The following is a 16,657-nucleotide window of genomic DNA, read 5'->3' as shown; positions in this document are numbered from 1 at the left end:
GTGCAGTGACTGACATTAATATAGGAGTAATATTTATATTTTAAAGCCCCACAGTGATTTAGTTATTGTAAACTGGTAAATCGTGCATAATATTTCTTGGACTGTAAATTAGACCAGCTATTGACTGATAAAATAACTAATAATTACTACTGGTGGTAAACTTGTCCTGTATTACTAAATGACTTGGCAATTACTAATTTAATAAACTGATTAATTGCGCCATCTTGTGGCTAAATAAGTGATTTATCCACACAAAGTTAGTTTAGAACAAACAAACTTTGTTCTACCAAAGGTGAAGGCATTCAGAATTCAAACTAAAATTGTTAAATACATTGAAAAATAGCAAAATACAGTCTATTTTAATCTGTTCTTAGATAGTTTATTGTACAGACTTTGTCATAACTGTATATTTAGAGTCTAAACACACTCCTATATAGCTTTTATGTAGTGTCCTGTTTAAGAGTGAAATGAACACAAACACCATCATTATGATTGAGACATCTTTAATATGACATGAAAGCTTTTATTTTTTATGATAAGGTGCAGTAGCTAATGCCAATTAAAGTCAACAAGTGCTTGTGCAGGGTTAGCCTACGCCAGTCAAAGTGCTAAACATAAAGCTGTCAGTGCACCAAAGATTGCATGAGCCCAGACACGGGCTACTTAAGAGCTTCATTTTAGATTTTCGTTGTTCTGCAAAGCTAAACATACAGGTTCTCAAAGTCTACTAAATAGTGTTGTTTAAGTAGCTCACCACCAGTGGATACTGAACACATGGTATTTTGCAAACAAGTACTAAAACAAGCAAAGACAACATTGTGAGAACCAGGCTAAAACTGCACTCCAGAGCAGGAGAGGTCAGACCTCTCAAGATTTTAAAAATCACATATGGTTTCAACAGCCATCATCGAAGAGAAGAGCACAACTATCAAAACACAAATAATGGTGTGGATTTAAGACTTATGAGTCAACATACAAATAAGAGTTATCTAAAGGACTGCTTTTGTTAATATTTTTTCCTTCTGATACTTTTGCGATGCATTGGAACTATTAAGCAGTCTCTAACTATGGAACCTAAGCAGCCAATAGGATAGAAGAGCTGGATGACCGCTGCTTTTCCATATGTGTCTCTGGAGTTGGCAGTCAAACACAACATTCATTTGGCCTTCTGGGCTTTCTGAGCAGATTTGGTGACCTTTCCGGTCGTCGCGGCCTTCTTCTCCACTCCTTTAATCACTCCCACTGCAACTGTCTGTCGCATGTCACGCACAGCAAAACGACCTGCAAACAAAAAAAATGGTTTTGATCCAAGCATGTCATCTGTGTTCATTTATCCCTATCATCCTATAATGGATGCTAAAAAGATGAGTTGTGCCATCACTGCCATGACTTTAACAATAAGGAAAAAAAAGTCTTGGTATGTTGAATGCAAGGAAAATTCACCCCATCTCTTTTATAAAGGTATGTTGTTGTTGTTATTGTGAACGATTCAGTCATGCATGTTTCATCTTACCATTTTTATTTTTTTATTTCTTAATCAAAATGTCATAACTTCTGGTGAAAAGACATCAGACACCAAGACTTCTCTCTGATGATGTATACCGAATCATTTAGTCCTCTTAAACTCAGGCACTTTCTTGCAAAGTCTAGGACTGACTCTTTTCTTCCAGATAATACCACAGACATTATTTACAGCAATGCTATAGATTGTTGTTTTAATTGAGAATCAAATAAATAAGCACAACAAATATTAATTGTACAATTAACATTTTAATAGGCTTTTAAAAACAGGGCTTATAAAAAAACACTATCCATATTAGGATACTCAAGCTTATTAAAGAGCCTACAAGACAATGTGAAACTGAACATAATTACAACCCACAAGGTGTAATTAAACATTGTCCAGTATGTGACTGAGGACAAAAACATATAGAAACACTGTAACTCCTAAATGAACAAAATTAGTAGCCTGTTTCAAAAAAATAATCAGGAATATTATCCAGCAAGTGCTGAGTATTTGCTTCCTTCCTTCCTACGTCCTACTTAAGTAGGTAAGGCAGGATTCTCTTTATAAATTCTAGCTTTTCTGCATTTTTTCAGGAGATAGTCTATTCGTCTTTTCATCCAAAACATATGTGGCTGTACTGAACAGTCATTCTCCATCAACACATTTTTAAGCACTAAACTTAAAGGTGCAATATGTAAGAATTTTGCAGTAAAATATCCAAAAACCACTAGGCCAGTGTTATATATTTTGTTCAGTTGAGTACTTACAACATCCCAAATGTTTGCAACTATTTGTAAATCATGAGAAAATTGCAATTTTAACCAAGGCTCCGGGACGTGTGAGGAGTCGCCGGTCAATTGCGTCATACCCGCGTTACCCTCGGTTTCCGGTTTTATTTTGTAGAAACCATGGTAACACCAAAGACGCTTTAATATTTACATGCTTTAAAAGGCAATGGAACAATTGTTTTGATATATTTATAGACAGAAAACTAATTATTGTTATATAGCTCGACACATTTAGTCTTGTTTAAATCTAATTTTCTTGATTTTTTGCGAGTACCATGCTTTACCATGACTCAGAGAAAAACACTATTTTGTCAAATAGCATAATCAGATGCAGCTTTATTTTTAATAACAGTAATACATTTATCAACACAAGCTACCCAGCATTTATTAATATGATATTCTTAAATCAATCTAGTTTACTGTAGTGTGCAACAGTGTCTCACAGCAGCCACCGAGCGAACCCACGAAGTAACGTTATAACATCATTTTCAACACACTCTAATGTGTGCATAATAAAAGTTCTGCTGCTCGCAGCGTGTGTTGCGCAATCGCTCCAGCAGCCTCGTTCAGCTCCCACAACACTCGGTCCTACTCTGCTTCATACTACAGTAACGTTAATAATCGTATCCATGAACATGATTTCTTCCCAAGTCCTATCCCAATTATTTTCCACCGGCCGTAGAGGTGAAGAGCACATGTCCCAAGATTCCACGCTCAAACTTTGCGTCATCAAGTTACGCCTTTATTTTGAATAGGTGTCTAGCGACCTCTAGCGGACAGAAAATATTACATATTGCACCTTTAAAGCACTAGAAATAGAAATACAACATAACATAAATAACTGCTTTATTAGCCTGCTTTCACTTTAACACTGAATACACTGTTTACTTTCACTTAAGACATAAATGACTGTTTACGAGGATACTCGCAAAATATGGTCATTCTTTTTTTACATAATTGTGTGTATTTGACCGTTCATGCCCAGTAAGAGTACTCATGCTGGATGAGCAGCAGCTTTATGTGTGCGTTCCAGGTGTGTGCGCTGTCTGCGTCTCTATGATATAGCATATTGACCGAGCACTGTTTCGCTGCTTACTACGCGTATACGGTTTCAAATCACTTGCTCTTAAATTGCAAGGCTTAAAAATGCATTGTTTCTTGGGAGCGTGTAATATTCCACACTGGTGATGACGTTACTACGGCGCTAAAGTCTGACATCATCAATTTGTGATGGTTGGTGAGATCGGCCTATTTTAGTGGCTCCTGATCGAGTCATTGAATGTGATTATCGGCCGATGCCGATCGATCGGAGCATCCCTAACCCAAAAAGACTTAATGTCAACCCAAAAATGACTGCCCTCAACCTCTAAAAAAATATTAATAACTGATGATGTAGTCAATGTTTTTATTCTGTGAGCTTTTTGCTTTTCTACGCTTTTTTTTTTGCATAGTAAAACAAAACCTGTAGTTATAGTTACAGCTTTCTTATTCTTAGTTATTTGGCATGGATTTCAGATGTCCATAAAAGAGGATTGACAAAATATCAAGAAAAAATATATATATAATATATTTAACCTCAATTACCTTCAGTAAATAAAAAGAAATCAAAAATGAGCAATGAAGTATTTTGCTCTTTGAGTTGAATGTTGAGATAGCACTTACCCAGAGGAGGATACTCCGAAAAGCTCTCCACACACATGGGCTTCCCAGGGATCATGTCGACAATGGCCGCGTCTCCTGACTTGAGGCTCTTGGGGTTGTCCTCAAGCTTCTTCCCAGAACGACGATCGATCTTCTCCTTCAGCTCTGCAAACTTACAGGCGATATGTGCAGTGTGGCAATCTAGCACAGGGGCGTAGCCAGCGCTGATCTGCCCTGGGTGATTCAGGATGATCACCTGATGGGAAAGAATCAAGCTTGTAATAACTGCTCAGGTTTACTACTCAGTCAAGTGAGTAATGAAAACAAGTTAATCAAGCTTACTTGAGCAGTGAAGCTGGCAGCCTCCTGGGGTGGGTCATTTTTGCTGTCTCCAGCGACGTTGCCACGACGGATATCCTTGACGGAGACGTTCTTAACGTTAAAGCCAACATTGTCCCCGGGCAAGGCCTCCAATAGAGCCTCGTGATGCATCTCCACAGACTTGACTTCAGTTGTCACGTTCACAGGGGCAAAGGTCACCACCATACCTGGCTTCAAAAGGCCAGTCTCCACACGGCCCACAGGGACGGTTCCAATACCTAGTCAAAACATTGCTTATGATTCAGCTCTGCTTTATGTTAGCAGAATAATGCCTTATTGCCTTTATGCTTTAAAGTTAGAAAATGATAACCGGTAAAATGTATCTAATTTATTTTAGGCCAATCTGCAATATAGTTTGGTTGCTGGAATGCGAACCTCCAATCTTGTAGACGTCCTGAAGAGGCAGGCGGAGGGGTTTGTCAGTTGGACGTGTTGGAGGCTGAATGGCGTCCAGAGCTTCCAATAGTGTAGTCCCAGATGCATTTCCCTCTTTCCTGGTAATTTTCCAACCTTTGAACCAAGTCATCTAAAGCAAAATAGTAACCTAATGAAGACACTGATGGGAACCAACCTGTTGGGAAGCCATTTTGCACAAATATAAAGTGTTTATATTCCCTAAAGAAATTCATAATGCTCCAAACTGAAACACGGACACTATAGGGGAATTTGGGTGGATTTGTCTGATGAAAATGCGATTACGATTTTAAAATGTGATTTGCTGTGCTTGTTTGTAAGGCTGAATAATTTGGCCATCAAAATGGTTATAATAATAATTGTTTTTATTATATTAATAGTATTATATGTAAAAATAAATTATTTATTATTTATTATAACTAAAAAAAAATGTAACAAAATAAGCATCACTATTGTAATATCACATTTCATTTATGTCTTTCTTCATTTTCAAATGTTAAACCATCAAGTTTTTATATTGGTGAAAACACCACAGGGAGCCCTTAGAGCTTCTCTTTTGGCACCAAGACTTTTTTGTTTTATAAGGAAGATGGTTGCCATATGTTGCGTTCACAAATGCACGGTATAAGCGACCCAATCTCAGAGCCGATACAGAGATGAATTTGTGTGGAGCAGATTTAACTGCAAACCGAGCAGCTCCAAAACATGGAAAATGTGATTTCGGTTTTATACCGATTGTGCAACCTTATGGGAAACTTTATTACTTATTTCCCTTGTCATACTTACATTGGGACTGGCCTCAAGCATGTTATCTCCATTCCAGCCAGAGATGGGCACGAATGCCACAGTGTCAGGATTATAGCCAATCTTCTTGATGTAGGTGCTAACTTCTTTCACAATTTCCTCATAACGCTTCTGGCTGTAGCTGGGTTCAGTAGAATCCATCTTGTTGACACCAACAATCAGCTGCTTCACACCCAATGTGTAGGCGAGAAGAGCGTGCTCTCTGGTCTGACCGTTCTTTGAGATGCCAGCCTCAAACTCCCCAACACCTGCCGCCACAATCAGCACGGCACAGTCTGCCTGAGGGTCAGAAAACACGTTAAGGGTTATTTTTTATAAATGAATAGCAGCTACTAAAATATATTTGTGGCCTGTTAAGCTCCTAACCTGTGAGGTTCCAGTGATCATGTTTTTGATGAAGTCCCTGTGTCCTGGAGCATCAATGATAGTGACGTAGTATTTGCTGGTCTCAAACTTCCACAGGGAGATGTCAATGGTGATTCCTCTCTCTCTTTCTGCTTTAAGCTTGTCCAGCACCCAGGCATACTTAAAAGAGCCCTTTCCCATCTAGGAATGATGCACATAAACATATCATAGAACTGCTAAAATTGTTTTAATCATATATTAGTTAATGTCTCCAATATCTCCATCTTACCTCTGCAGCCTCTTTCTCAAACTTCTCAATCGTTCGCTTGTCAATCCCACCACACTTGTAGATAAGGTGGCCAGTCGTAGTGGACTTTCCAGAATCCACATGGCCAATAACCACAATATTGATGTGGAGCTTCTCCTTTCCCATGGCTGATTGCTTTATTTAAAGTGCCAATGTATCTGTAAAGCTTTTCACAGACACCAAGAAACAGTTACTGTGCAAATTCTATAATAGACAATCGAAGTTAGACAGGTTATCCCTGCTAAAGGAAGCTTTTTATGCAATTTAAAACCCACTAATTCCAAGGACTAAAGAAGTACCTATTCAAATACAAGTACTGTTCTTCAGTAGATCTGAAAATACAGTATAGTACACCCCAAAATGAAAATTCAAATCATTTATTCACCCAATGCTGTCCCAAACTTGTATGACCTCTATAGAATATAAAAGGAGAAATTTAAAGAATGTCCAGGTCATTCTTTTCCAATGAATGACAAAAATAGGGAACTGAAGAAGTAAAGCCTTGAAAATCCTCATGGAAAAGACCAACCTACACAGTCATCAAAAATTCCCCTCTGGTGTTCTGCTAAAGTAAACCACACGAGACATACAGGTAAACACTGACAGAAATATATTTCTTGGCTGCAGTAATCTATGTAATTACCTATGCAAATACCATATTTTAAATGTCTTATTTGAATTTCACTCAATGGACACTGAACGCAATGCAGATAAAGAAATTTGATTAACAAATACGGTATTCACTACATTATCTCCTTTTTTAACTTCAGATCAGCAGTATTGTTTTGGGCTATTTAGGCTTCTAGCTCTGCCAAGTAACTAGCAACTGCTTTAAAGGACTGAGCATGCCTTTCTTTATGCCTGGTACATCTTTGTCCTGCAGACCTCCATTTTGTAAAGATTCGCCTACTGATTTAAAAGACTGGCAGCCATTTGTGAGCCACTCATGTATCCTATATTGTTTAAAGAAAAGAAATATCGGAGCAGCTGTTTAAGCTATAATTCATATTCAATTTTAAGGTAGTGCATTAAGATTAAGCTGCATCATGAACTCAGCTTGTAAGATTATTGCATCAGCATCATTTCAAATGAGCTGATCAGTAATTCGTCTGGAACAGAATTCCAAGAGGTTCCTTAAAGGCAAGAGCTGAACTGCCATTAGAGTAAGGAAGCTAATTCCCAGCTTAACTTGAGAGGTTAACAGATGGGCTATTCTTGTTAGGTTATCTGTTAGAGGTTATCTAACAGAGACGCATTCTTTAAAAAGCACTTTAAATTATTCCTTTTATGCGTGACAATCGAATCAGCCCAACATGACTTCAGAAAGCTGTTCATTTTGGTGTTAATTTGCTCAGAAACATTGCAATTTTAGTCGTCTACGAAGAGCAGGCGAAGAGATCATTTAGATGTCTAGGGGATTTAATAGTGCAATCCCTTCCTCTGCAGCTGCCGCCATGTTCTCACTTTCCCAGTCTGTTTCTAGCGCAATGTCGAATGCAAGCATCAGTAAGGTCTATTACAAAAGGCAATTATTTTGAAGACATAAATACCGAGACGATATAATACTTTAATCACGGACACGTTTGATTGGTTTAGTTTTTAATTCGCAGATAAAGATGCGTGTGAATGTGCGGTACTGTACCTGCGCGTGTGTTCGGGACACAGGAACGGTGCTGAAGAGGCTGAGCGGCGCGTCTGATCTTGTTATTATACAGACCCGACGCAACTGTGCATGCGCAGACGAGAACAACATTGCTGCTTACATCAGTCACGGAGATGCTTGAGTTCGGACTGCTATCGCAAAGAAACACTCATTTGGAATAGAGGGACCGGAAAGGAAAAAGGTTAATAGAGTTGGTAACGCATTGGCTTTAAAGGTGTCAGGTGCGCAAACTGCTGCGATGGTTACATAGGTGACGCAGTTAATTATTCGGCGACATAGAAGTTATAATCCTAAAAATAAATACATCAACAAAATAAACGAATGCAATAATTTTATTAAATTTACACTTATTTGACAGGTGATGAAGCATGTATTGCAGTGTCTTGACAGTTGAAAGATCAACAAACGTCATTTTGTTTTAACGATTGCACAAAACAAAGAAATAAAAATGTAAACATAATTCAGGTATACTGTACAAAAAGACTAAAATGTTAAAACCAGACATTAATTAAAATAAAATCTCCCTTGTTGGCCTATTCCTTGAGCATGGTTAAGGCATGTTGTGCTAATCATAGGCCTACAATAAGGCATATTTCATAGGGATGATCAACGTAAAAGATTCCCATTCCTTAACGATTATTTTAATGTATTTGAGGGGAAAATGCCATTCTTATTGCATTTGCTGCATTCAGCGCTCTGTTGCCAAACAGATATTTAAGTTTTCAGCAGAACAGAAGTAAATCAATGTAGGTCTTACAAGTGAACTACATTGGGTCTCACAAGCCTTAAAGGAATAGTTCACCCAAAAATGAAAATTCTGTCATTTGCTCACCCTCAAGTTGTTCCAAACCTGTAGGAAATTCTTTCTTCTGCTGAACACAAAAGAAGATATTTTGAAGAATGTCAGAAACCAAACAGTTGATGGACCCCTTTGACTTCCATAGTATTTTTTTAATATATATATATGTAAGTCAATGGGGTCCATCAACTTAAGGATGAAGTAAATGAGAGAATTTATTTTTTGGGTGAACTTTCCCTTTGAGTAGTTCAAACCAATTCATGAGTTGGACATGTTGTGAGTGAGATTATTTAATGAACCTCTCTGACTGATTCATACAGGCATTTGATTCACTAAACAGGCTCAGCTCATGAGTGTTTTGTTTACGAATTAGACAATGGTAGTGTGATTAAACCTTTTCTCCTTATCATGACTGAATGTACCATATTGATACGTATGTGTAATATTCCCTTCACCCATTTCATTTATCATACTTTCATTGGGGGGGGTAGAGAAAATTATCTTAAATTATCTTAAAAACTACTGATGTGTTAACGAATACAGATTTACCAATTGGTATGTTTGAAAAAATAACAACATTGGATTGTGCAATATTCATTAGTTTGCAAATCATATGCAATTATCTATAGGATTTCTATGGAATTTACAACAGATATGTCCCTTTCTCCTTTTGGAAATGGCTAATGGTAGATATGTTTCATTGGATGTTTATTCTCTGGACAGCCCAAGGCTGGACTGTGCCCTTGCCAAATATTGTGAAGAAAACTGCTCCAAATATATTGATCGCTGCAGAGATGTAGAAGACAGTTTGCCACTCTGGAATGGTGTTCTAGATTAAAACACAATATTTAGGCATTTGTTACTCCATTGTCACAAACCAGTCAAAATCATTGTTAATTAGGAGCTGAACAGTGATGTAAAGTACATGAAAAATGGATTTATCTTGTAATGAAGCATTTTATGTTATGAATATTCTGATTTATGTTAAGAGTTTTTTAATGAACATAGGACCAGCCTTATATCAGCAATACGCATAGTATTTAAAAAAAAAAAAAAAAGCCCTCCTTTCAGCACCTTTCCTAGTTTAGGTAGAACATAACATAATACAGTCTTGAAATATATAAATAAAGGCAAGAAATTGTAACTTACAGATTTGGTCAGAGATCTCGCTATTACTGGGCCCACCATTCCAGGTATAGTGGCAAATGAGTTTGTGATCCCAAGCAATATCCCAGCATAGCTGTGAAGAAAGAAAAAAAAAAAAACATTGATAACATTTTATCAGAAAGTGCAGGGGCACTTTATACAATGTTGCAACCATAACTAACTTATGATATGGATTTCATGCATGTACAGTTCTCCTAAACCATAAAACTTATATGACTGCCAACAAATGTCATTCTTGTCTTACGAGGGAGCAATATCCAAATGGTTGATGTTAAATCCAGATGCTGAAATGCCCCCTAGAGAGGAAGAGACGGTGAGGAAGGCAATGGCCAAGAAGTAGTCACAGCCAGTGTAGCCAGCAGCCACCAGGAAGACGGCTGGTCCCACCATTCCTGGAACATTAAAAACATACACACTGATTTATTTAAAGCATTGACACACCTAACAGCACTAGTTCAATCATCCCATCAACATTTCTGCAAATGTGCACTGTTCAGCATAACACAGTGTGTAAAGGGTCTACGAATGCCTTACCAACTATAGTGAAAGCCTTGCGCACAATTACAGTGCGAATGAGACATCTCTCTCTCAGGAAGTCTGCCAGTTGTCCACCCAGCAAAGCCAGCAACCAACAACCAAGGTAGGGCAGAGCTGAGAGCATTCCATTCTGAGAATGACACACAATGAGTTCACAATTAACAATCCACCATTTGTTTAATTATTCCAGCTGCTGTGAGAAAAGGCTATAAATGATCCACTACCAGCAGCATCCTCACATGCCATATAGCCTACTAGCTGGGAGTCGTTCTTTATGTAATCAGACGTGATGTAATGACCCAAAGATGAACGGCTACATGCTCGAATTTCCCACGGAAACCCACCAGTACCAATTTTATTATAAAACATTATTACAGGCTTACCGTTGTGAATTGGGCTAAGGTAAGGAGATAGTTTTGAACACTGGCTGGTTATGTACTTGCTCAAAAATTGATTTTGGATCATTTTTAACAAAAAAAAAAAAAAAAAAGTTACAGACTGCAGCTTTAAAAACGCTACCATTCAAAATTTTGGGGTCAGTATGTGTCATATGTTGTTACTTTTTTAGCAATGATGCATTAAATTGCTCAAAAGTGTCAGTGAATACATTTATATTGTTACAAAATATTTCAATATTTAATAAATGCTGTTCTTTTGAACATTAAATTTATTTAAAAATTCTGAATGTATCGTGGTTTCTGCAAATAAAATTAGGCAGCACAACTGCCTACAACATTGATACCAATGAGAAATGTTTCTTGAGCAGCAAATCAGCATATTAGAATGATTTCTGAAGGATCATGTGACAGTGAAGACTGGAGTAATGATGCTGAAGATTCAGCTTTACGATCACAGGAATAAATGACATTAAAATAAAACAGTAATTTTATAATATTTTCATAATATTATTATTTAACTGTATTTTGGATCAAATAAATGCAGCCTGGTGCATGTAAGAGACTGCTTTTAAAAATATATGTATACGAAAATGGGTCCCACTTTATATTAAGTGGCCTTAGCTACTATGTACTTACATTTAAATTAATCATTTGATACAATGCACTTACTGTGTACATACATGTTTTTACATTGTATTTATATTTTAAAAACACCTGCATGTAATTACATCTGTAATTAATTTCTGTAATTACATTTATAATTACACTGTTGACCCATTCCTCACACCTTACCCCTACCCTTAAACCTACCCATACCACCAAAGCTTTCCCTAACCTTACCCGTATCCCACCTCAAAAGCAGCAAAAGTGTTTTGCAATTCAATATTAACCCAATAAGTACATTGTACTTATTTTTGATGTAAGTACATAGTAGTTAAGGCCACTTTATATAAAGTGGGACCCAAAAATGTTACCGACCCCAACATACAAATCTTTTTTATGTTGGAAGACGAAGATAAGTAAAAGTAAAAAGCATTCAAAACATTAAAATAAATGTAATAAAATGCAAATTGTTCAGATAATCAGCCCTGCTTTGCACTCACCTGCTGGATGCTGAATCCAAGAATATCATTCATGTAGGTGGGTAAGAGAGTCAGCAGGGTGTAAAATGTCCAGTTGTAGGAAAAGTGTGCCACAACTATGGCCCATAATGGCAAAGACTTGAGGATTGATGTCCATGGGATGTAATCTGTGGTTGGCGACAGCTGCAGCAGGAAATGACACATTATAATACATACAGTCAATTAATGAGTCAAAAACTACCTGGTTGTAGAATAAAGATTCCAACATAAAGCACTGTAACGTTGCCTACTTCATTTTTTAAAGATGCCATTATGTACATCTTCTCAGCCTCTGTTATCCTTTTGTGTGAACTGGGACTGTTACTGACTAAGCAAGACCAAAGGACAAACCAAAGAATTCCAACAGCTCCTATGATTCCAAGAGAAACCAGATGAAGTTTTCATTAAGAATATACTCAGAGACAATCCTGTGATAGCATCCTTAGCATTACATTTCATGCTGCTTGTGCACAAAGTTCACTTTTAAATGTGTAGTATAATAAAAACTTACCAAATATATAAAAGACGTATGTCCAGTCTAGGTAAAAACATATCTGACCAGAAAGAGGGAGAGCAACTACAGTTCCCAGCTGAGCACCTTTTAAAGGAAAGGAAAAAAAAAAAAAAAAAGAATAGGACAAATTCACAAAAACTTGAGGAGATTGTTACAAATGAAACCATATGTGTTCTAGGGTACCTGTGTAAGAGATAGTGAGCAGTCGACTTCTCTCCAGAGGTGGTGCCCATGACGCCCACATTGCATGCATAGCAGGAAATGACACTCCCTAGAAGCCCAATTTTATTTTTCAAAATGAATAACACATATGTAATCTACAGTATATATAACAATAATTAAAAATTAAGGATATAACACATATTATGAACCATATTTTAGGTAATGAGATTTGCGGTTACCTCCCCAATACCTTCCAAAATCCTGACAGTGATGAGGTAACCAGCTCCAAGATCAGCGGCTACTGGAGTCAACAGGGTGAAGATCACAGTGCAAAGGATGCCTAAACCAAAGAGCCACTTGGCACCATATTTGCGTGCCAAGTAGCCACCTGGTATCTGAGTAAGTATATATCCATAGAAAAAAGAGCCCAGGATCCAGCCCTGAGTCTCCGAATCCCAGTCATACACACTGGCCTGTTGAGATATTGAACGGAGTATGATTAATGTTCTAAAATCTCATGAATGGGCTTCAATTCTTTAAAATGAGCACTATGATGGCACAAAAAAAAAAATAATTTTAAAAAATACCAGAAAACTCAAATGATGTCCCTTACTTTTCATGAAATTTAAAAAGAGAGTTTAATATTTTTAGGTAAATAAGTGACAATGGAAAAAAAAAACAATTAAATGTGAAATATTTTTAAAAATTATTTCTATGACAGTTTATATGGAAATGCAACAATGCATAAACTCTTTTAAAATATTTATTTAAAATATACACATGAAATAGTGTACATTTTTAATATAATAAACATACAATTAGTATAGTTATATGTTTTTTCCAAGTCATACAATAAAATAAAGGTGGTTTGAATATGCAATATGAGAGACCATGATGCCCTTACGGTGTGATTGTGTTTGGGTACAGGGCTGCTGTGATGAGGACAGACGGAGGAACTGGTGTTGGCACTGGATCTGTTTTTCAGCATGTCCACCATTGCCACACTAAGGTTCACCCTGAGGGCATATGCCACAAAGAAGCCATAACAGGACAAAAAGGCCAACCCGTAACGCGAGGAAAAGCAAGCAGGAGCTGGAAGAATAAACAGAAACCATTGTTAAAAGATTCTCCCACAAATGTCTGTCATCATTTATGGACCCTCATGTTGTTCCAAGCCTGTATGTCTTTTTGTACCCTAGTTGTGATGTTAATTGTCAACAATTGACTGTGGCGAGCTAAACCCCTTAAAACACCATGTATAGCACCCAAAACATACAGCGTGACCAGTGTACTCTGACTCAGAGTACATTATATACAGTACACTGTATATACAATATCCTAATATTGTGTTGGTTCCCTTTTGCTGCCAAAGCAGCCCTGACCCATTGAGGCATAGACTCCACTAAACTAAAAATGTGCTGTGGTATCTGGCACCAAGATGTTAGCAGCAGATCCTTTAAGTCCTGTAAGCTGTGAGGTGGGGCCTCCATGGATCGGACTTGCTTGTTCAGCACATCCCACAGACAGTGTTGCCAATTTAGGGATTTTGTCACTAGATTTAGTGACTTCCCGCCCCTTTTGAGACTTTTTTTTTCAAAAATCCAGCAACTTCTTGGACAAACCTTATCTAGATTTTTATTTTGCCCACTGATCTCTATTCATATTTATATAGATCAATGAATTTGATGTCATCTAGTGACATTTAGCTACCAGTTTTAGCTACTTTCAGTTGAAAGCAGTTGGCAACACTGCCCACAGATGCTCGATTGGATTGAGATCTGGGGAATCTGGAGGCCAAGGCAACACCTCCAACGCATTGTTGCACTCTATAAACCATTCCTGAATTATTTTTCCTTTGTGGCAGGGCGTATTATCCTGCTGAAAGAGGCCACAGCCACTAGGGAATACCGTTTCCATGAAAGGGACATGATCTGCAACAATGCTTAGGTAGGTGGTACGTGTCAAAGTAGCATTCACATGGATGGCAGGACCCAAGGTTTCCCAGCAGAACATTGCCCAAAGCATCAAACTGCCTCCGCCGACTGGCCTTCTTCCCATAGTGCATCCTGGTGCCATGTGTTCCCCAGGTAAGCCACGCACACACCCCCAGCCATCCATGTTATGTAAAAGAAAATGTGATTCATCAGACCAGGACACTTTCTTCTATTACTCCGTGGTCCAGTTCTGATGCTCACATGCCCACTGTTGGTGCTTTCAGCGGTGGACAGGGGTCAGCATGGACACCCTGACTGGTCTGCAGCTATGCAGCCTCATACGCAACAAACTGCGATGCCCTGTGTATTCTGACACCTTTCTATCAGAACCAGCATTGACTTCTTGAGCAATTTGAGCTACAGTAGCTCGTCTGTTGAATCGGACCACACAGGCCAGCCTTCGCTCCCCTTTTGGCATAAGATGTTTGTGCGCTGATAAGCTCTTTTGGTTTTTGCCTAACTTGGCGCTGTGCATTATGGCCAAACATCTCCACTTTGGTCTTGTCTGTCCAAAGGACATTGTTCAGATGTCTTATGGTTTGTTCAGATGCAACTTTGCAAACCTAAGCAATTATTTAGTTGTTGTTGTTGTTTTAAGAGAGAAGAGGCTTCCTCCTTCCAAACATGCATACTTGTCCTGTTTTTTTTGTTTGCTTGTTTTAATTGTACTGTCATGAACTTCAACATTTGACATGTTAACTGAGGCCTGTAGAGTCTGAGGTGTAGTTCTTGGGTTGTCTGCAAATTCTCTGAGCATTACAAGTCTGATCTTGGGGTGAATTTGCTGGGACGTCCACTCATGGGAAGATTGGTGTCTGTTTTTTATGTTTTCCATTTGTGAATAACCTTCCTTACTGAAGAATGAGAAGAATGCCAAGGACCAGATGAGTTTTTATTGTCCTGATATGGAAAACCATGGAATTCAACAGGGTGTCTTTTCTTTTTTACATGACTGTATATACATACTTAAAGGGGGTTAATAATTTTTAATTATTCCTGATTATGGTTTCATTCAGCAATGCCTTAAGATTAAATCAATATCAGTACTGACGCATTGTTCAAATGAAAACATGATGTACATATAAAAGTGAATAGTTTTTTTAATAAAAATGATGAAGAAGAAGAAATTACGTATTTGTATTTTACAAAACATTAAGACATGTTAAATTAACATATGATTTTACAGTAGTAACTATAGTTAGGCCTAGTATATAGTATTATTAAGTGGAAGCAAGTTATCACGGTATATTTTTAGGGCTGTTACCTGCATTACTAACACTTCCTCCTTCACGTGACCGGCTGTTTTGAAAGCACATCTGAAAAGCTCTTGCATTATTGATGTAGACTGCGTTAAGTGCTGCGACAATCACACTGAACTAAAGAGATGAGGTCTGCACTTTGGGGGATACTGAACGACTGAGACATGTTATGGATTCTAAATATAAACAAGTTATTTCTTAACATGGGTTGTTGTAGCAAATTACAAGTTAACGGTGCAGCCGTACATTGTCAATTAAGCACAACGATAAATTAATTTGAATTTAATATTACTTTTAAAGTAACTAATGTTGTGGCAATATGGTACCTGCGCTCTGGCAAGTTGTGAATCTGCATAAATACATAAAAGGCGTGCATAGTTAATGTATTTTATGTATTACCTTTCTGAATGTCTCCGGTATCTTTCCGGCGAAGTAAAGGCTGATCATGATCTTCAGTTTCTGAGTCTGATGCTGAATGCTCCATCATCTTCAGCGGCTGAGATCCGCCTGACCAGAAGCACAACAACAGACTCCGAATGCGGAACTCCTGTCTCACCGTCAGCAAAAACACATACCAAAATAAAAGTCCCGTGGTCAGATAACAACAAAGAAAAGAAGAAGAAAAAAAAACATTTTATTTACAGCATTTCTCTAAATGTTTTTAAAGGCCAGAATGTAAAAGTGCAAGAATTATTTTCTCACAAGAAGTTTTTTTTTTTTTTTTTTTTTTTTTTTGAAATAAGAAATATTTCCCCACTAAGTATTTCTTAATGTGACTGTTCAGTCAATGATTGACTGTTTTTAACGATCCATCAACAAAAAGAGTACGAGCTTATTCTAGTTTGTGTTCTTTACA

General features: G+C 37.6%; 2 protein-coding genes across 2 annotated transcripts; both read right to left on the bottom strand.

The window, feature by feature from the left end:
• Positions 1–486: 486 nt before the first annotated feature.
• eef1a1a (eukaryotic translation elongation factor 1 alpha 1a) lies at positions 487–7,982 on the bottom strand. Its single transcript, XM_048204968.1, has 8 exons — positions 7,830–7,982; positions 6,170–6,353; positions 5,902–6,081; positions 5,518–5,814; positions 4,693–4,843; positions 4,279–4,535; positions 3,958–4,192; positions 487–1,281 (listed from the first exon to the last, which is right to left on the bottom strand). Exons 2-8 carry the CDS (start codon positions 6,311–6,313, stop codon positions 1,157–1,159), a joined length of 1,389 nt encoding a protein of 462 aa, XP_048060925.1. The 5' UTR covers positions 6,314–6,353; positions 7,830–7,982; the 3' UTR covers positions 487–1,156.
• Positions 7,983–8,164: 182 nt separating this feature from the next.
• slc17a5 (solute carrier family 17 member 5) lies at positions 8,165–16,358 on the bottom strand. The gene is made up of 11 exons (XM_048204966.1): positions 16,201–16,358; positions 13,453–13,640; positions 12,788–13,021; positions 12,570–12,657; positions 12,384–12,470; positions 12,124–12,242; positions 11,855–12,016; positions 10,351–10,483; positions 10,061–10,208; positions 9,799–9,889; positions 8,165–9,478 (listed from the first exon to the last, which is right to left on the bottom strand). The coding sequence occupies exons 1-11, from the start codon at positions 16,286–16,288 to the stop codon at positions 9,347–9,349; spliced, it is 1,470 nt and encodes a 489-aa protein (XP_048060923.1). The 5' UTR covers positions 16,289–16,358; the 3' UTR covers positions 8,165–9,346.
• Positions 16,359–16,657: the final 299 nt, after the last annotated feature.

This window comes from Megalobrama amblycephala, linkage group LG10 (genome assembly GCF_018812025.1).
Source record: "Megalobrama amblycephala isolate DHTTF-2021 linkage group LG10, ASM1881202v1, whole genome shotgun sequence".
Taxonomy (NCBI): domain Eukaryota; kingdom Metazoa; phylum Chordata; class Actinopteri; order Cypriniformes; family Xenocyprididae; genus Megalobrama; species Megalobrama amblycephala.
Note: the sequence above shows the minus strand (reverse complement) of the source record. Positions and strands in the feature narration are given on the sequence as shown.